Consider the following 20837-nt stretch of genomic DNA (forward strand, 5'->3'; position numbering starts at 1 on the left):
TAAATTGTTTTCCACCCCCTCACTTTAAATCTGGAGGTGTCTTCGGGTCTAAAATGAGTTTCTTATAGGCAGCATATTGATGGGTTTTGCTTTTTTATCCATTCTGATACCGTGTGTCTTTTGATTGGGGCATTTAGCCCATTAACATTCAGAGTAACTATTGAGAGATAGGAGTTTAGTGCCATTGTATTGCCTGTAAGGTGACTATTACTGTATATTGTCTGTTCCTTTCTGATCTACTACTTACAGGGTCTCTCTTTGCTTAGAGGACCCCTTTCAATATTTCCTGTAGAGCTGGTTTGGTGTTTGCAAATTCTTTCAGTTTTTGTTTGTCCTGGAAGCTTTTTATCTCTCCTTCTATTTTCAGTGTTAGCCTAGCTGGATATAGTATTCTTGGCTGCATGTTTTTCTCGTTCAGTGCTCTGAATATATCATGCCAGTTCTTTCTGGCCTGCCAGGTCTCTGTGGATAAGTCTGCTGCCAATCTAATATTTTTACCATTGTATGTTACAGACTTCTTTTCCCGGGCTGCTTTCAGGATTTTCTCTTTGTCACTAAGACTTGTAAATTTTACTATTAGGTGATATGGTGTGGCTCTATTCTTACTGATTTTGAGGGGGGTTCTCTGCACCTCCTGGATTTTGATGCTTGTTCCCTTTGCCATATTAGGGAAATTCTCTACAATAATTCTCTCCAATATACCTTCTGCTCCCCTCTCTTTTTCTTCTTCTTCTGGAATCCCAATTATTCTAATGTTGTTTCGTCTTACGGTGTCACTTAGCTCTCGAATTCTCCCCTCATGGTCCAGTATTTGTTTGTCTCTCTTTTGCTCAGCGTCTTTATTCTCTGTCATTTGGTCTTCTATATCACTAATTCTTTCTTCTGCTTCATTTATCCTAGCAGTGAGAGCCTCCATTTTTGATTGCACCTCATTAATAGCTTTTTTGATTTCAACTTGGTTAGACTTTAGTTCTTTTATTTCTCTAGAAAGGGCTTTTATCTCTCCCGAGAGGGTTTCTCTAATATCTTCCATGCCTTTTTCGAGCCCCGCTAGAACCTTGAGAATCGTCATTCTGAACTCTAGATCTGACATATTACCAATGTCCATATTGATTAGGTCCCTAGGCTTTGGTATTGCCTCTTGTTCTTTTTTTTGTGGTGAATTTTTCTGCCTTGTCATTTTGTCCAGATAAGAATATATGAAGGAGCAAATAAAATACTAAAAGGGTGGCAAAGACTGGAGGAAAATGTGCTTTAGCCAAATCAGAAGAGACCCCAAATCATGGTGGGGAGAAAGAGGATAAAAAGAAGTTCAGAAAAAAAATTAAAAAAAAAAAAAGAAAACAAATTAAAAAAAATAAAATATATGTATGTATTAGACTGGTGACTAGAACAGGGTCACCCACTTAATTTTGGGAGTATTTTGGTCTCTTAGAAGAAACTACCTCCCAAAATTTTAAAGAATGAAAAACATATATAAGGGTAAACACAATGAAGGGATGGAATATGCCTATAAAGATGAAAAAAAATTTTTTTTAAATTTCTAAAAAAGGAGTTGATAAAGTAAGTTGGTTGGGAGAATATAGAAAAAGAAAGTGGAGAGATTTTGCTTGGGCTGGAGACTAGAACAAGCCCGGAGCTAGATTTAGGGCGTATTTTGATCTATTAGAAGAAGTCATACCCCAAATTTTTTAGGAGAAAAAACCTATGTGTATACAAAAAAATCAAGTTAGATAAAATGAAGGATAAAATATGACTCAAATAATGAAGGTTCAAAAAAGGTTATTATTATTATTATTTTAAATGAAAGGTATTGTTAAGAGAAACTAGTTAAAAACGTTAAAAGAGGAAAGAGTAAAAGTTAAAAAAATTAGAAGAAAATAAATAAAATTAAAAAAAATTAACTGCAAGACTAAGAAATCTTGGGGAGAAAGCCATGAATTCCATGCTTTGCTTTCTCCTCCTCTGGAATTCTGCTGTTCTCCTTGGTACGTGAACTTTGTCTTGGTTGGATTTCTTGTTGATCTTCTGGGGGAGGGGCCTGTTGTAGTGATTCTCAAGTGTCTTTGCCCCAGGCCAAATTGCAGCACCCTTACCAGGGGTTGGGTGAAGTAATCTGCTTGGGTTCGGTTTCGGGAGCTTTTGTTCCCTGAATGCTTTCTGTAGAGTTCCGGAGGACGGGAATGAAAATGGTGGCCTCCCAATCTCCAGCCCAGAGGAGCCGAGAGCTCGGGGCCCCACTCCTCAGTGCGCCCTCAGATAAAAGTGCCCAATCACTCCTGTCTCCTTGGCCTCTGGCTGCGCTCCGAGCTCACCCAGCCTGTGACTGGTTCAAGGTAACCCTGAGCTGAGAGCTCACTCCTTGGCTCTGTCTCTGTAGCTGGCTTCCCTGCTCTAATACCTGCGAGCTCTGTGACACTCAGACACCCCCGATCCTTATGTGACCCCGCGGGACCTGGGGCCACGCTGACCCCGCGTGGGCTTCACCCCATTTTAGCCTCTGGAGCGATGTCCCTCAATGGAGCAGAACTTTTAAAAGTCCTGATTTTGTGCTCTGTTGCTCCTCCACTTGCCAGGAGCCGGCCCCTGCCCCCGCGGTCTATCTTCCCGTCACTTTGGATTCACTTCGCCACTGGTCCTTTCAGAAAGTGGTCGATTTTCTGTTTCTAGAATTGTTGCTGTTCTTCTCTTCGGTCTCCTGTTGGATTTGTAGGTGTTCACAGTGGATTGATAAGCTATCTAGCTGATCTCCTGCTTCCTGATGTAGTCTCAGCCTGCTACTTCTCTGCCATCTTGACTCCCCTATTTATTTATTTATCTATCTATTTATTTATTTTTAAAGATCTTATTTATTTATTTGACAGACAGGATCACAAATAGGCAGAGAGGCAGGCAGAGAGAGAAGGAGGGGGAAGCAGGCTCCCGGCTGAGCAGAGAGGCCGATGCGGGGCTCAATCCCAGGACCCCGGGATCATGACCCGAGCCGAAGGCAAAGACTTTAACCCACTGAGCCACATAGGTGCCCATATTCATTTATTTTTAAGTAACCTCCATGCCCAGTGTGGGGCTTGAACTCACAACTCCAAGATCAAGAGTCACACACTCCACTGACTGAACCAGCCAGGTGCTCCAAGCCATTAATTTTTTATAATGAGCCTGTTTAAATGACATAAGTATTTTATTTTTTTAAATTACTGTTTTAAGATTTTATTTATTTATTTGAGAGAGAGAGAGAAAAAGAGCATGAGAGGGGAGGAGGTCAGAGTGAGAAGCAGACTCCCCGCTTAGCTGGGCGCCCGATCTATTCTGGGACTCTGGGATCATGACCTGAGCTGACGGCAGTCGCTTAACCAGCTGAACCACCCAGGCACCCAATGACTTAAGTATTTTAAATTAGAGGAATCAGCATTATATACATTTTTGAATGTGGAAGTGGTCCCATGGTATGGAGAAAATCCTTTCTCACAGACTAGTTATAAACAGTGACAGAATTTTTTCTTTAAGCAGTTCACATTTACCATCTCTGTACTCTTGTTTCATTTGATTCAAAACCTTAAGAGATTAATAGGGCATTTTGTTTCAAAGTTGAATCTGACAGTATCTAGCAACTGTTCCTATTTCCTTTTCATAAATCTCAAAGTGAGACAATAATCTGAAACTTAACATGGCCACGGATCATTTGTTACACATTCCATTCTCTCACTCATTCCATCATGATGAGAGCACGCGCCAGCAGTTGTTCCTAGCCTTAGCTGGTGGATACTTGAATGTGGCACGTGTATTCTTCAGTATTGTTCTTGCTAGACAGAAGCAGACCTGAGTTATTAAAAAGTGACAGTATAGTTCTAAATCTTTTTTTTTTTAAGATTTTATTTATGTATTTGACAGAGATCACAAGTAGGCAGAGAGGCAGGCAGAGAGAGGGGGAAGCAGGCTCCCTGCTGAGCAGAGAGCCCAATGCAGGGCTCGATCCAAGGACCCTGGGATCATGACCTGAACTGAAGGCGGAGGCTTTAACCCACTGAGCCCCCGAGGCGCCTGGGTCTAAATCTTTCTAAACATGTATATCAGAAGCTCAAATCTATGCCCAGAGAAGACAGGAAAAGCTTTATTACAAGGGTTGCATGAATTACGAATGACCTTGGCAGTACAAATTAACTCATTGGTGGTTTCTTCCTTATCTACCCCAACTTTCCACAACCAAACTCTTCTCATTTTTCCCTTCTGTTTCCTTAGTTTTAGAGCAAAAAGAGCAAAGGAGAGTTTTTGCTTTATCCCTTAAATGAGGGTGAAATAAAATACTCTTTTCTTCAAAGATCCCCAGCCTTCCTGGAGAGGAGCTACTATTACTCTAGGGAAGTAGGAGGAGAATATTCAGATAATGAGGCCCATGGAATGGGTGAGTGAAGGTGATGCTGAACTCACTCATCTTTACAGATAATCTCATAAAACTCTGGAAAGCTGTAGGAGACAGGGTGTCACCAAGAAATGGTGTTGCACAGAAACAGATTTGAAGACCAGCTAGGATGTGTCTGTATCTGTTTCTAGGTTTATCAGAGAATAGGATATATGTTTTTTTCCATCTGCATTAGAGTAGAATGAGGTTTGTTGATTTTTTTTTTTTAAAGAATGTATTCTCTTATCTAATGGCCCAAGATTTTTTCATGTTGTCTGAAACTAGTTGCAGACCAAATAAAGAAGGCAAGAACTTACTCTCACTTTTTAAAGAAAAATTATTTTTTATCTTATTTTTAGTAAGCACTGCACCCAGCATGGGGCATAAATCATGACCCGAGGTCAAGAGTTGCATGCTCTACCAACTGAACCAGCCAGGTGTCCCATTATGCTCACTTTTTTTTTTTCTTTTTAAGATTTTATTTATTTATTTGACAGAGATCACAAGTAGAGAGGCAGAGAGAGAGAGAGGAGGAGGCAGGCTCCCCGCTGAGCAGAGAGAACCCAATGTGGGGCTCGATCCCAGGACCCTGAGACCATGACCTGAGCCGAAGGCAGAGGCTTTAACCCACTGAGCCACCTAGGTGCCCCTGTGCTCACTTTTTATAAGCTTTAGAAACAGCAAATAACAGTTGGATTCAGGGCCTTTACAAAAGTAAAGGCTCATTTATATTCTAAATTATAGCAGGTGTGTAATGATGGTGAAGAAACATTAAATGGCTTAATTCTGGATATTTATAAGTGCTGGAGTTTTTAGAACATTTTGAGCTTATTACACAAAGTAGCAGTAATGGGAGAAAATGATCTCTTAGATCTAGGACTTAAATATATATCATTACATAATGGGTTCCTCTCCTAGCTAAATCATGTGAGCCTGTCTCTGGGATGGGTAACAGAACTGGACTAAGCCAAGAAACTTTTAAAGTGTTAGTTCTTTTATAATTTAAAATAAAATATATTTTTGAGTTAACATTTTAAAATTAATTTTATTTTAAAAATTTGATCACCTCAGTAAATACATATTGTATATTTTTGCCTTTTGGTTAAGTAAATAACAATTAGTGATAGAGGTTTGGAAATCAGGGAGCTCTTCTTGTCTTTTCTGTGTTGTAGATTAATGCTCTAAGGGACAACTCATAACTACCCTGAGGCTGTCTTATCTGTATACTGTATCGGTAGGCCCTCGATGCGCAGTAAGGGAGTCAATAGCCACAGGTGGTTATTGAGCCTTTGGAGTGTGGCTGGTCCAAATTGAGATGTGCTCTAACTGTAAAATACATACTGGATTTTAAAGACTTAGCACAGAGATAAGAATGTAAAATATTTTATTGCTAATTTGTTTATATTGACTCATTGTTGGAATGATAATATTTTGGGTACACTGGTTAAGTAAAAATACAATTAAAGTTAATTTCATCCATTTCTTTTTCCTTTTTTTTTTTTTTTTTTTTAAAGTAATCTCTGCACTCAGTGTGGAGCTCAGTCTCATGACCCTGAGATCAAGAGTTGTATGCTCTACTGACTGAGCCAGCCAGGTGCCCCTTTTATTCCTTTTTTTAATGTGGCTGCTAGAGAATTTTAAATTCCATACATGGCTGGGGTGCCTGGGTGGCTCAGTGGGTTAAAGCCTCTGCCTTTAGGTCCTGGGATCGAGCCCTGCATCAGGCTCTCTGCTCAGCGGGGAGCCTGCTTCCCCCCCTCTCTCTGCCTCTCTGCCTACTTGTGATTTCTCTTTGTCAAATAAATAAATAAAATCTTTAAAAAAATAAATTCCATACATGGCTCATATCATATGACTTTTGGACAGTACTGGTTTGGACAGCATTTCCTAAGCTAACTCATGAAATATTACTAAGTGCTCAATGTAACGCAGTTTGGAAGAGGAACAGTGTCCAGTAGAACTTTTTGCAATGATATAAGTGTTCTGTATCTGCTTGCCTCTGATAGCTGTTGAGCACTTGAAACGTGTTTAGTTCTGAAATTAGAAAATTGAAATCTGGGATGCCTGGGTGGCTCAGTCGGTTAAGCTTCTGCCTTTGGCTCAGGTCATGATCCCAAGGTCCTAGAATCAAGTGCCACATCAGGCTTTCTGGTTGGTGGGGAGTCTGCTTCTCCATCTGCCCCTCCCCCTGCTCTTGTTCTCTTGTTTTAAAAGAAAAAAAGAAAAATTGAAATGTGGAAGAAAGGAACTGAATTTTGAATTAACTTTAATTTTTAATTTTTTAAATTTTTAACTAACTTTAAATAACCACATATGAGTAGTTACTAATGTATGGGTACTGTACTGGTCTAGAAGATTTATGGGATTGTTTTATTTGAAGACCTGTACACGTAGGACTTACTATTTTGCAAACTTGCTTAATATGTCTGTGATTTGGGTTTATTATGAGTGATGAAAAGTGATCAGTAACAGTAATATTTATTGAGTACCTGTTATGTAGCAGGCACTGTGTAAGTATCAGAAAGAGGACTTGTATGATAAATTATTTAAGAGCTTAACTATATGTATTGCTCCTGTTTTGTATTATGAATTCCAAGGTGCTATTTGGACTTTACCATATTTTCATCAAAGTCTGGTTTCTTTCCTTCACTTATGAATGCCCTTCTGTGAAAGCCTGGCTCCTTTTGAAAAGTCTGAGCAATGTGCTACCTTATTATAGGATTTTCTCTTGAGAGGAAAAACCTACATTTTCTGACAGATGATTATGGTTTGTTTTTGTTTTTAGTTAACTTAAAAAAATTTACGTATTTATCAGAGAGTATGTGCATGTAGCGGGTGGGGGATGAATGATAGATGGAGAGGGAGAGAAAATCTCTAGCTGACTTTCTGTTGTGGGGGGAGCCTGACGCTTGGCTCAGTCTCACGACCCTGAGATCATAACCTGCGTCAACACCAAGTGTTGGACACTTAACCAACTGAGCCACCCAGGAGCCCCTGTTTTTAGTAAACTTTTAAAGTTAGTTATGCTTTTGACTTTAACAGGGATATATATATGTCTTAGATAGAGACTTAAGAGTTCAGTATTATGTAGTATTTATTCTCTTCATTTATGTGTACACATACAGTTATAAGTACTAGCATCAAGCAGTGTTTGTTTATTTATTCGCTTATTACTACTTCACAGTGAAGAACGAATATCATCATGTCTGGACTCAAGCGAACAATCAAAGAAACGGATCCAGATTATGAGGACGTGTCTGTGGCCCTTCCAAATAAGCGTCATAAAGCAATTGAGAATTCAGGTACGAATGCACCTGCTTTGAGAAATTATTTCTTTGTTGAGATGTGCTTCCTTATAAGATTTATAGGGATTAAGACAAAATGCATTTTCACTGTTTTGTATAATCTGAAGAGGGATTAGTTAACTGCTCTGTTAACAGCAATATGCCGTGTATGCCAACGAAGACCAGAAGACAATCACATAGACAGTGAAAGTGTCAATAGTGAGACTGGCTGAAAGTTTTAGCTATCATGGTAAGTCGGTCATAACCATCAAGTCTTATAATATGCAGTATGGATAGATGATAATGGGTGGTACATGGATTAAGGTTTTTTATTACAGTAGTGCCATATTATTTTAATGTCTGTTGGACATACATGGTCTAATCAGATCTCATAGTTTCATGACTACTGTTGCTTAGGATAAGGCTAAAATTATTTAAATATATTATTTAATTATGTGAATTAGATGTTTCATATGATTCTCAGATGTAGTGTAGGTAACTTAAAGGTGGTATATGGAGGACCTAAATTTGGAAGATTCTGATCTAGTTTAACCCTTGCACTTAGGTGCTAGTAGTTTAGGCTCAGAGGTGTGAAATTACTTGCCCAAGATCATATTATTAGTTGAAGAGCAAATTATCAACTATGTGTCTGTAGCTACCTAGATTATTTTAAGGTATCTCAGGAGAAGGTGCTGAATTTGGGTTTTTAAAACAAATTATTGCTGAAATTCACTGCTGTTTATTCAAATAATAAATATATTATTTAAATCTAAATTTTTTTTTTTTTTTTGCCTTTGAAAGAAGAGTTTATTATTCACAGTTCCCAAAGGGAGGGGGCACGTCCCACCATGCTTGGCAACATGGGGAAGCATCAGAGTGGGTCCGGAAGCAGAGGGTGAGGGGGCAAAGCATGGGCCAGAGCCTATACTGTGGTCTCCACAGAAAAGAATGGGCAAGGCTGGGTAGTCGAGTTTGAGTTAAGGGTTGGTTCCTTTGAACAGTTTCAGGGAGCTGCAGTCTACAGGGGGTCTCTCGTTGTCTTGGGGGGCAATTTAAGGCAGAGAGAACATTGGGCAGGATGGCATGAGTGAGATGTAGTAGGTGGGTGTAGGCACTGGGTTGGCTGGTTTGCATCTGAAAGGCACACTACTACTGGTTTGCTGTGTCTAAGAATTAGCCAGTCCTGGGCGGGGCAGTCTCTCCAAGACCGGCCGCGGGGCTAGATGTCAGAGCATCAATCTATGTAAATTGACACGGCTGAGTACAGAAGGTATCCAAGTCATATTGCTGTAGCTCCACAAAGATTAGTGGAAGTAGTGAAAGAAAATTTGTGTCTCCAAGTGCAGTCAAGTCCTATGTACCTCCCAAAATTCTTTGTGGACCAAAAATTATCAAATTTAATCCTAAATAATGAAAACATTTCACTGCAACCTTTCTCCTCATTCAGTTATTTTATTTATGAGGAAATTATTTCCTTTCAGTAATAAGCCAAAGACTTGATTTATTACTCAAATGCATCAGATGGCATGACTTTTTTAATAAAAATTAGAAGGAAAACTGATTGTTTTAGTGAACATAATAATTTCACTTTAAAAATATAGTGTAATTTCCCAGGTACTTAGCCTAAGCAGGGATAGTTTTTCCTACTGAGGGATAATTTGCTATTGAATCCTCTTGGTGACCATTCTGTGCCTAATCCCAAACCGTATTTTTATTTCTCAGAATTTTGCTTCTGAATACTTCCTTTTGCTTATATTGTTTTGTTTTTATTAGAAGAGTTTCTCTCTAAGGAGCTTATGATAAAACAGCCCTCAGTGATCAAGTTCTCTGACTTCAGCCTCTTTTCCCTAAGAATATCTGCTGGTTTGTAGACACAAGGATATATATATATAAAAGGATCGATATATAGTGATACTAGAAAATACTCTTTGACAATGACAAAAAGCAATCATTTTCCTCCATGCAGACTATCCATAAGAATATTCAGTTATATCACTTATACCATTATTAGTTTGAAGTTGCCAGTTTAATGACATATTTTACAGGGAGAAAATTACATGGGTCATCAGAGGGTCCAAATTTTCTCTAATTTTTCATATACTCCAAAGCATGCATGAACATCATTTTTTTTTCATATTGTAGACATAGGCTCACTTTGTATAATTCCCAGGTTTTTTTTTCTTTTTTAAGGATTTTATTTTTATTTTTATTTTTTTAAAGATTTTATTTATTTATTTGACAGACAGAGATCACAAGCAGGCAGAGAGGCAGGCAGAGAGAGTGGGGAAACAGGCTCCTCGCTGAGCAGAGAGCCCAGTGCAGGGCTCAATCCCAGGACCCTGAGATCATGACCTGAGCTGAAGTCAGAGGCCCAACCCTCTGAGCCACCCAGGTGCCCCAAGGATTTTATTTTTAAGTAATCTCTACACCCAGTGTGGGACTTGAACTTACAACCCCAACATCAAGAATCTCATGCTGTACTGACTGAGCCAGCCAAATGCCCCAAAATTCCAGGGTTTTCAGGCAGTTCTTTGGCTCTTTTTTCCTCTTGTATCTGATATTTTAAACTCTGAGTTGCATATTACTTTAAGTTGTCATCATCTGAATTCTGTGACCTCTAGAGGCATTGTTTTTAATCCTCTTTTTTTTAAATTTCAAGGTTTTTTTTTTTTTTAAAAGATTTGTTTGTTTGGTAGGGAGAGACAGCATGCATGGGGGAGAAGCAGGGAGAGAGGGGAGAATCTCTAGCAGACACCATGACTTCAGGCTCTATCTCATGACCCTAAGATCATGATCTGAGCTAAAACTTAAGAGTCACTCACCTGACTGTGCCACTCAGGTGACCCCTTGAATTTTTATGTAAATTCTAGTTATCATATAGTACATTATTGCTTTCAAGAGTAGAGGCTTTTGGGGGTGCCTGGGTAGCTCAGTTGGTTAAGCGTCTGCCTTCAGGCTCAGATTGTGAGCCCAGGGTTCTGGGATCAAGCCCTGCATCAGGTTCCCTGCTCAGCAGGGAGCTTTTCTCTTCCTCTCCTCCCTGCTTGTGCTCTCTCTCACTATATTTTCTGTCCCTCTCTCGAATAAATAATAAATAAAATCTTAAACAAAAGAGAGAGAGGCTTTTTTTTTTTTTTTTTTTTGAGAGAGAGAGAGATTGAGGTGCGGGGTGCAGAGAGAGTAAGAGAATCCCAAGCAGGCTCTACACCCAGGACAGAGCCTGCCGTGGGGCTTGATCTCATGACCCTGAAATCATGACTTGGGTGGAAATCAAGAGTTGGACACTTTGGCACGCCTGGGTGGCTCAGTGGGCTAAGCCTCTGCCTTCGGCTCAGGTCATGATCTAGGGTCTTTGGATCAAGCCCTGCATCGGGCTCTCTGCACAGCGGGGAGCCTGCTCCCCTCCCCCACCCCAGCCTGCCTCTCTGCCTACTTGTGATCTCTCTCTGTCAAATAAATAAATAAAGTCTTAAAAAAAAAAAAAAAGAGTTGGACACTTAACTGACTGAGACACCAGGTGCCCCAGAGGCATTTTTTTTACTTTTGAGTTCTTTCTTTGCTCGTTCTTTTAGGTAGTTGTGATCAGGAACTGCTGAATTGCTTGCTAGATCCTTCTCTATAGAAGGAAGTTCCCTGCCTTCTTTATGAGCTGCTCCTATGTCACAGACTATACCTCCCCTCTAGCTACCTCTTTATTTTCTTTTTCTTTGGGACTGTGGTTTTTCACAGGTCACCAAATATTTCTGTCAGAATCTTAATGGATTTCTTTTTGTTGTTCGGTAATTTTATTTTGGTATAATTCTTAGCAGAAAAATTGCAAGGAATACTTTTATGTCTTTTATCCAGATTAATTAGCCAGTTGTTTATATTTTGCCTCATTTATCAGTCTCCCCCCCCCCCGACACGTGCGCATGCGCTCTCTCAGATACATGCATCTGTGCATGCAGGTGTATATGCACATCATTCTTTTTAAATCACTGGAAAATAAATTGGACACCTGTAAACAAGTGTTGTGTTCCTTAAGAAGATTTGTCTTATGTCATCGCAGCATTATTATCAGAAGCAGGAAATTTTAACATTCATCATTACATTATGTAGCGTTCAGTCCATATTCAGGTGTTACCAGTTTCGCAGTATTGTATCTTATAACTGTTTCTCTCTCTAGGCTCCAGTCCAGGATCACACAGTGCATTTTGTTGTCATACCTCTTTAATCTCTTTTAATCTCCTCAACCTTTCTGCCTTCCTTGACTCTAATGTTTGAATTATGTAAGCCAGTTATTTTGTAGAATGTCCTTCAGTTTGGGTTTGTTTGATGTTCCCTGTAATTAGATTTAGCATTTTTGGTCAGAGTGCCTTAGAGTGATGTAGACTTCTCAGTGCCTTATGTCAGTTTGCTGCCATATTAGTAATGTTAACTTTTCATCATTGGTTAAGGTGACAGCCACTAGGTTTCTCCATGTAGGAATTACTGTTTCCTGGGTTTCTTTTTTTGCATAATGACTTAGATCATGATAGTCACTGAGTAATTAGACCTTGGATTATTTTATGTTCATTATGCAGCTCGAGATGCTGCTGTGCAGAAGATCGAGACTATTATCAAGGAACAATTTGCACTTGAAATGAAGAATAAGGAACATGAAATTGAAGTCATTGACCAGGTATAATGGTGATAAATAATTTTTTTAAAAAAAGCTGTTACAAAAAAATCTGTTGATAGAATCATGATTTTTTCCCCTTTACTGTTCTTTTATTTATTTAAATATTTATTTATTAGCGAGTGCATGAGCAGTGGGGAGGGGCAGAGGAAGAGGGAGAAGCATTTTCCCCACTGAGTCAGGAGCCTGATGCACATGCAGGACTCAATCCCAGGACCCTGAAATCATGCTCTGAGCCATGCAGGTGCCCCTCCCCTTCTTACTGTTCTTTTAAAAAGAGTGTTCTCATTTTGGAAAAAAAGGTGTATATATATTTTTCCCCTATAAATGAAATGTAGAAATACATAATGAAAAAAATTACTTGAAATTCCATCCCAAAAAAATAATTCCTTTTTGCTCTTGTACCTACTATTTTTGCAGACATTTCTCAATGAGTATGCATACATACACATAAATTTACATACTAACATGTCTGCATACTCTTGTAAAATTAGCTTTTGTCAAAATTCCTTTAAAAAATCTTTTGCAGGGGCGCCCGAGTGGCTCAGTGGGTTAAAGCCTCTGCCTTCGGCTCGGGTCATGATCTCAGGGTCTTGGGATCGAGCCCCGCATCAGGCTCTCTGCTCAGCGGGGAGCCTGCTTCCTCCTCTCTCTCTCTTTGCCTGCCTCTCTGTCTACTTGTGATCTCTGTCTGTCAAATAAATAAATAAAATCTTTAAAAAAAAATTTTTTTTTGCAGTGTGACAGGTAGAGATGGTCATTTTTATTTGCTTTTCTTCAATTATTAGAGAATTGAGCTTTTGGTCATTTGTATTCTTATTTTATGAATTTTTTGTAGTATATCTCATCTGTGATTTCTGTTTTTTAAAGTAACAAGTTGACATTTGTTTTTAGCGACTGATTGAAGCAAGAAGGATGATGGATAAACTTCGTGCCTGCATTGTTGCAAACTACTATGCTTCTGCAGGACTTCTAAAAGTTTCTGAGGTAAGTCTTCCTTATTTACAGTCACTTCTGGCTCTCCATATTTGGTGTGTGAAGGGGAAATTAGTGTTGATGTGAAATTCCTGTCTTTGAAACATTTCTTATATTGACCTTTAGAACTCAAGAAGCCTATTTTACCTTCCTGGGAAAATACATAAACTGTCAATAATCCCAAGTATCATTTTTCCCTTTATTTTTATTTTTTTTATTTAGAGAGAGCATGAGCGTGGGGTGGAGGAGGGATAGACGGAGAGAGAAAATCTCAAGTAGGCTGTACGCCCAGCGAAGAGCCCGACACAGGGGTCAGTCTCATGACCCTGAGATCATGGCCTGAGCTGAAATCAGGAGTCATATACTTAACCGACAACTTAGCCACCGGGCACCCTAACATTTTTCACTTTATATTAAATCCTCCTCCAGCTAATATTTAGCACTATTCCTAGGCTTTGTTAGGTTCAAAGTTGAGTGAGACTGTATTCTAACTTGCCTTATTTTTCCTTTGGTTGTGATCAGCTTTGAAGTGAGTTTTAGATAGACTGATTTTCCTAATGAATAGCAATTTGTAGTTTCAGTAGATACACCCTATTCAGGAAGCCCTGATTTTTTCCCCTCACTTTCTATGAAAAATCTCAAATCCACAAAAGAGATTAAATAAGCACCTGTTTTTGCATCATATTCACCATTTTAACATTTTGTCACCTTTGTTTTATCTATCTTACTTTTCTTTTCTTTTTTTTTTTTCTTAAAGATTTTATTTATTTGTCAGAGAGAGAGAGGGAGAGAGAGCGAGCACAGGCAGACAGAGTGGCAGGCAGAGGCAGAGGGAGAAGCAGGCTGCCCACTGAGCAAGGAGCCCGATGTGGGACTCGATCCCAGGCCGCCGGGATCATGACCCGAGCTGAAGGCAGCTGCTTAACCAACTGAGCCACCCAGGCGTCCCTCTATCTTACTTTTCTGTAAAACATTTGAAAATAAGTTCCAGGCCTCATGACACCTTACCCTTAAATCATACATTTCCTAAAGGATATTCTTGTATGACTTCCTTATATTATTTGCTAATCAGTCCATATTCAGATTTTCCCATTCATCCCCAAAATATCTTTTTTTTTTTTTAAAAGATTTTATTTATTTATTTCACAGAGAGAGATCACAAGTAGATGGAGAGGCAGGCAGAGAGAGAGAGGGGAAGCAGGCTCCCTGCTGAGCAGAGAGCCCGATGCGGGACTCGATCCCAGGACCCTGAGATCACGACCTGAGCCGAAGGCAGCGGCTTAACCCACTGAGCCACCCAGGCGCCCCCATCCCCAAAATATCTTTTAAAGCTGTTTTTTGATGTAGGATCTAATCAGACTTCAGGGGCTACATTTGGTTGTTTGGTTTCTCTAGACTTATTTTATCTAAAATAGTTCACCTTTTCTCCCCATGATATTGACTTATTTAAAGAGATCTGGCCGGGGCGCCTGGGTGGCTCAGTGGGTTAAAGCCTCTGCCTTCGGCTCAGGTCATGGTCCCAGGGTCCTGGGATCAAGCCCCGCATTGGGCTCTCTGCTCAGCAGGGAGCCTGCTTCCTCCTCTCTCTCTCCCTGTCTCTTTGCCTACTTGTGATCTCTGTCAAATAAATAAATAAATAAATAAATCTTTGGGGGGGGAAAAAAAAAGAGATGAGGCCATTTATCCTACATTTTGTGTTTGTTTGTTTGTTTTCCTTGGGTTATTCCTTCATTCCGTTTTTCTGCAAACTGATAGTTGGGTCTAAAGATTTGATTAAAGTTAGAAGTTTTTGGCAATGATACTTCATAAGAGATACTAGATACCTCATATATCACAAACTGTTTGGAATATTAAGTTTTTATCACTTTGGTAATGTGATTGCCACTGGATTACTCCATTTATTAAGGAATAGGAATAGGATTGAAACTGAAACAGAAGTGTTTCTTCTTGTTTGATATTTTGATCATTTCCTATAACTTTTATTCATTTTTCATTTTCAAATTTCCTAAGTTTTCTCAATTAGAATTAGATAATTCTCTTGGATAGTACTAGCTCAATGAGAGTGGTAGCAGGCCGGGGGAACGTACAATGCCATACTGGTTTGCATTGTCCCTCATGGTTTTTACAGGTGAAATGTACCATATTTTGGCTTTTGTGTCATCCTGTGTTGCTCGAGGGTACCTGGCATTGGTCATACTCCCGATGTTGTCTTAGAAATCTGGAGCATTATTTGAATTTAATCTTACATATTAGGTAGTTGTTTCTTCTACTGCAGGAGTTTCCCTAATACATACTAGAGTCTGAACTATTTTTTAGAGCTACCATAACAAATTGCCACTAGCTTCATGGTTTAAAACAGGAGGAATTTATTATCTCGTGATTCTGGAGGCTAACAGTCCAAAATCAAGGTGTTGCTAGACCATGAAGGCTCTAGGAAAGAATCCTTCCTCACCTTCTCCTACCCTCTGGCAGTTGCTGGCAAACCTTGGCATTCTGTAGTTGGTGGCTACATCACTCCAGTTTCTGCCCCTGTCTTCACATAGATGTTTTACCTGTTATGTGTCTTCACAGTTTCTCTCTCTCCACATTTCCCTTTTATTAGGTAAGCCCTAATCCTGTATGACATTATCAACTTGATTATATTTGCAAAGACCCGGTTTCTAAATAAAGTCACATTCACAGGTTTGGAGTGGACATGAATTTTTGGGAGACACTCTTCAAAACAGGGCAGATTTTACTGTCATCTGTTACATGGTTTGCTATTGGATCCAACAAGATGGACATTATAAGCTAGTTATCTGTGTGACATGGTACTTGTAGGTACTCTGTTTGAAGAGGTGGTTGTCTATGTAATGTTTTGTTGTTGTTGTTTTTAAAATTTGTTTATTATTAAAGAGAGTGTGTGAGTGAGGGCATGATGGGGATGGGGAGCAGAGGGAGAGAGAAATTTCAGCAGACTACCTGCTGAGTGGGGAGCCTGACATGAGGCTTGATCTCATGACCCTGAGATCACAACCTGAGCTGAAACAAAGAGTTTGTTGCTTAACCAACTGTGCCACCCAGGCAGCACCCCTACCTTTTTTTTTTTTTTTTTTTTTTTAAGATTTTATTTGTTTGACAGACAGAGATGACAAGTAGGCAGAGAGGCAGGCAGAGAGAGAGAGGAGGATGCAGGCTCCCTGCTGAGCAGAGAGCCCGATGTGGGGCTCTATCCCAAGACCCTGGGATCATGACCTGAGCCAAAGGCAGAGGCTTTAACCCACTGAGCCACCCAGGCGCCCCTCACCCCCACCTTTTTTTAAACCATTAGCAGTTCTGTGTTATTTGGTAGTCTAGAAGTGCACTGATTTTTTTTTCCTATTATATTCTGATTAGAATTAATTGAAAGATATTTAGGTGTATTTTTGTCTATTATGATCTGCCATTTGTTTTTCATTTGCTGTAACAAAATACATCACAGCTCTAAAAAATACCCTTTATTATTTTGTTTAAGATTATTTATTTATTTTTAAAGATTTTATTTACTTAATTGACAGAGATCACAAGTAGGCAGAGAGGCAGGCAGAGAGAGAGGAGGAAGCAGGCTCCCCGCTAAGCAGAGAGCCCGATTCGGGGCTCGATCCCAGGACCCTGGGATCATGACCTGAGCTGAAGGCAGAGGCTTTAACCCACTGAGCCACCCAGGTGCCCCAGAATACCCTTTATTATTGAGATGCAATAATTTTGTTGCTCTGAAATACTAGCCTCTGGCTCCTTTCTTATTGCTAAATTATGTTCCTTGCACAGCTTTTAAAAGCTGGGCTTCCTAGGAATCGTAGAGTGTATCCCATTATAACAGAATACACTGTATTTTGTATTCAAATAACAAGAAACACAGAAATACTCCAGGCCTCAGTACTGGACTTATGACAAACTTTATATGTAAGTATGAATCATTTTAAAGCATTCTATACTACATTTTACTCCTACTTGGGAGCCATTTTACATATATATTTTTTATATCTTTATATATTTTATAGGAACATTGTATTTAGAGCAGTTGATGTGTTTGTGTTAAAGCAGTGTGAGGCTTATTATTTTTTTTTTTAAGATTTTATTTATTTATTTGACAGAGAGAAATCACAAGTAGATGGAGAGGCAGGCAGAGAGAGAGAGGAGGAAGCAGGCTCCCCGCTGAGCAGAGAGCCCGATGCGGGACTCAATCCCAGGACCCTGAGATCATGACCTGAGCCGAAGGCAGCGGCTTAACCCACTGAGCCACCCAGGCACCCCAAGATTTTTTTTTTTTTTGACTGAGATCACAAGTAGGCAGAGAGGCAGGCAGAGAGGGGCGGGGAAGCAGGCTCCCTGCTGAGCAGAGAGCCTGATGTGGGGCTTGATCCAGGACCCTGAGATTCTGAACTGAGCCGAAGGCAGAGGCTTAACCCACTGAGCCACCCAGATGCCCCAAAGCTTGCTTTTTATTTTAAGTCAAATCTTATTTTTTTAAAAAGATTTTATTTATTTATTTGACAGAGAGAGAGAGAGATCACAAGTAGTCAGAGAGGCAGGAAGAGAGAGGGGGGAACCCAATGTGGGCCTCGATCTCAGGACCCTTAGATCATGACCTGAGCCTAAGGCAGAGGCTTAACCCACTGGGCTACCCAGGTGCCCTAAAGTCAAATCTTATTTCCCATATGTTACTTTATATTTACCTCTATTTTTCATTTAGTTTCAGAGAACTTGCACCTTTAGCTCTTAGTGTTAGGACCTTCACATAATTATCACTTTCTAGCTGTTACTGGCTCAGACCACATTAAGGAGTTTGGACTTCATTAAGGAGTTTGGCAGATTTTGAAGGATTTTAAGCATGTTCCCTAAATAGATGAGGATTTGGGAAGATGAAAATTTACCTACTTTTGGTAGGTTTGATTAAAAGTTTGTTTTGTTTGCTTTCATTTTTGCAGGGATCAAAGACATGTGATACAATGGTTTTTAATCATCCTGCTATCAAGAAATTTTTGGAGTCACCATCTAGGTCTTCCTCTCCTGCCAATCAGAGATCAGAGACTCCATCAGCCAATCATTCAGAAAGTGATTCTTTATCTCAACATAATGACTTCTTATCTGACAAAGACAATAACAGCAATATGGATATAGAAGAAAGACTCTCAAACAACATGGAACAGAGACCAAGCCGAAATACTGGAAGGGTATAATTTGATGGGTGGGAGGGAGAAAAGAAGGAAACTAGTATTTTTAAAGTATGTACGTGTTATTCCATTTCACCTTCATAGAAACTCTAGGAAATAGAGTTTTGAAGTTTTGAACTCTAGGAAATAGAGTTTTTGAGGATGGGGCAACTGAGTCTCAAAGAGTTTACAGTTATATTTATCCAAAAGTATCAGAACTGAGAATTAAACTGAATTAAGCTGAGAATTAAACTGAGTCAGAACTGGGCATGGCACAATCCTAGGTGCCATCCACAATGGTAAGAGAGAAACCTTGAAGAATTGGCAATTCTGTGACCTTGTCCAGGGTCTTTCCAGCCTGTCATGTTTGTTCTCTCTCCATCATTTTTGTGAAACTTAAATGCTTTTATAAGGTAATTTATAACCAGGGGAAATTTGACAAATAATAAATAGAATTGAAAAACATTTATTCCTCTTTGATCCTACCAATTCCTTATTTGAGTTCCCATCTCAAGCTGTTCTGAACTTTTTGGTGTATAATATTTGGCTATAGAGCCCTTATTGGATGATTTTTCTCAGCCACGTGTTCTGTGATAGAGGAGATATCCAGGTTGCTTTTTGCATATTCAGACATCAAGAATTTGATTTATTGTTTTTTTAAAAGTTTATTTAGGGGCACCTGGGTGGCTCAGTGGGTTAAAGCCTCTGCCTTCAGCTCGGGTCATGATCCCAGGGTCCTGGGATCAAGCCCTGCATCGGGCTCTTGACTCAGCAGGGAACCTGCTTCCCCCTCTCTCTGCCTGCCTCTCTTCCTACTTGTGACCTCTTATAAATATATAAATAAATAAAATCTTTAAAAAAAAAAGTTTATTTATATATTGGACAGACAGAGATCACAAGTGGGCAGAGAGGCAGGCATAGAGAGTTGGGGAAGCAGACTCTCTGCTGAGCCTAGAGCCCGATGTGGGGCTCCATCCCAGGACCCTGAGATCATGACCTGAGCCTGATGCAGAGGCTTAACCTACTGAGCCACTCAGGCGCCCCAGGAATTTGATTTATTTTTGATAAAAATTAAATTAAAATTTTCTGGTTATAAATTCACATGTTCATTGTCAAAAATTTTACAAGACCAGTGCTCTAACCCCTGAGCTATAGGGCCTTTTGTCAAAAATTTTAAACTACAAGAAAATAAAAAAGTTATTCATAATGCCACCACCTAAAAATGAAAACTTTTTTTTTCTTTTAAAGATTTTATTTATTTATTTATTTATTTGACAGAGATCACAAGTAGGCAGAGAGGCAGGCAGAGAGAAAGGAAGGGAAGCAGACTCCCCGCTGAGCAGAGAGCCCAATGTGGGGCTTGATCCCACGACCCTGGGATCGTGGCCTGAGCCGAAGATAGAAGCTTTAACCCACTGACCCACCCAGGCGCCCCAGAATGAAAACTCTTAATGTTTGGATTTATTTGTTTATTACCAGTGTTCTTTCTGGGCAAGTACTGCATTTTTTTTTGTGTGTGGGGGGGGTTGTGTTTTGTTTTCTTAAGATTCTGTTTTCTTTTTCTTTTCTTTTTTTTTTTTTTTAAAGATTTTATTTTTTGTCAGAGAGAGAAAGAACAAGCAGGCAGAATGGCAGGCAGAGGCAGAGAGAGAAGCAGGCTCCCTGCTGGGCAAGGAGCCCTATGCAGCACTTGATCCCAGGACCCTGGGATCATGACCCGAGCCAAAGGCAGCTGCTTAACTGACTGAGCCACCCAGGTGTCCCAAGATTTTATTTTTAAGTAATATCTGCACCCAACATGAGGCTGAAATTTATAGCCCCAAGATCAAAAGATCGCATGTTCTACCAGATAATCTAGTCAGGCACCCATTTGGGTTTTTAGTTTTTTGTTTTTCTTTTTGTTTTTTAATTAAAAAGAATTTAGGCAATACTGGTTATAGGAGTTAGAAACTTACCATCTTGTTTGAAATATACATACTCATGTTTATGTAACATATGTTTAGTACTTACTGTATACTAGGCATTTCTTTGGGAACTGTACAAAACAAATATGTGAGATTATCCATATTTTTAAATTTTTTTAGAGCAAGTGGTGGGGGGTTGCAGAGGGAGAGGGAGAGAGAGAATCTTAAGGAGGCTCTACACTCAGTACGGAGTCCAGCTCAGGGCTCAATCCCAGGACCCTGCAATCATGACCTGAGCTGAAATCAAGAGTCGGATGTTTAACCAACTGAGCCATCCAGGCACCCTAGGTTTTTAAAAAATTTTTATTTTTAAGTAACCTCTATACCCAAGATGGGGCTCAAACTCAGAGTCTGGAGATCAACCATCGCATGCTCCACTGACTGAGTCAG

General features: G+C 39.6%; 1 protein-coding gene across 3 annotated transcripts in view; it reads left to right on the forward strand.

Moving 5' to 3' along the window:
• YEATS2 (YEATS domain containing 2) overlaps positions 1 to 20837 on the forward strand; it is a 121554-nt gene that overhangs the window by 20547 nt on the left and 80170 nt on the right. For all 3 annotated transcript variants that reach the window (XM_044251870.1, XM_044251872.1, XM_044251871.1), the window contains exons 2-5: positions 7581 to 7698; positions 12243 to 12340; positions 13232 to 13324; positions 18259 to 18504. In XM_044251870.1, the coding sequence (XP_044107805.1) occupies positions 7599 to 7698; positions 12243 to 12340; positions 13232 to 13324; positions 18259 to 18504 (537 nt within the window). In that variant the 5' untranslated portion in view covers positions 7581 to 7598. The remainder of the gene's footprint in view (positions 1 to 7580; positions 7699 to 12242; positions 12341 to 13231; positions 13325 to 18258; positions 18505 to 20837) is intronic.

Source organism: Neovison vison, chromosome 6 (assembly GCF_020171115.1).
Source record: "Neovison vison isolate M4711 chromosome 6, ASM_NN_V1, whole genome shotgun sequence".
NCBI classification, from domain to species: domain Eukaryota; kingdom Metazoa; phylum Chordata; class Mammalia; order Carnivora; family Mustelidae; genus Neogale; species Neogale vison.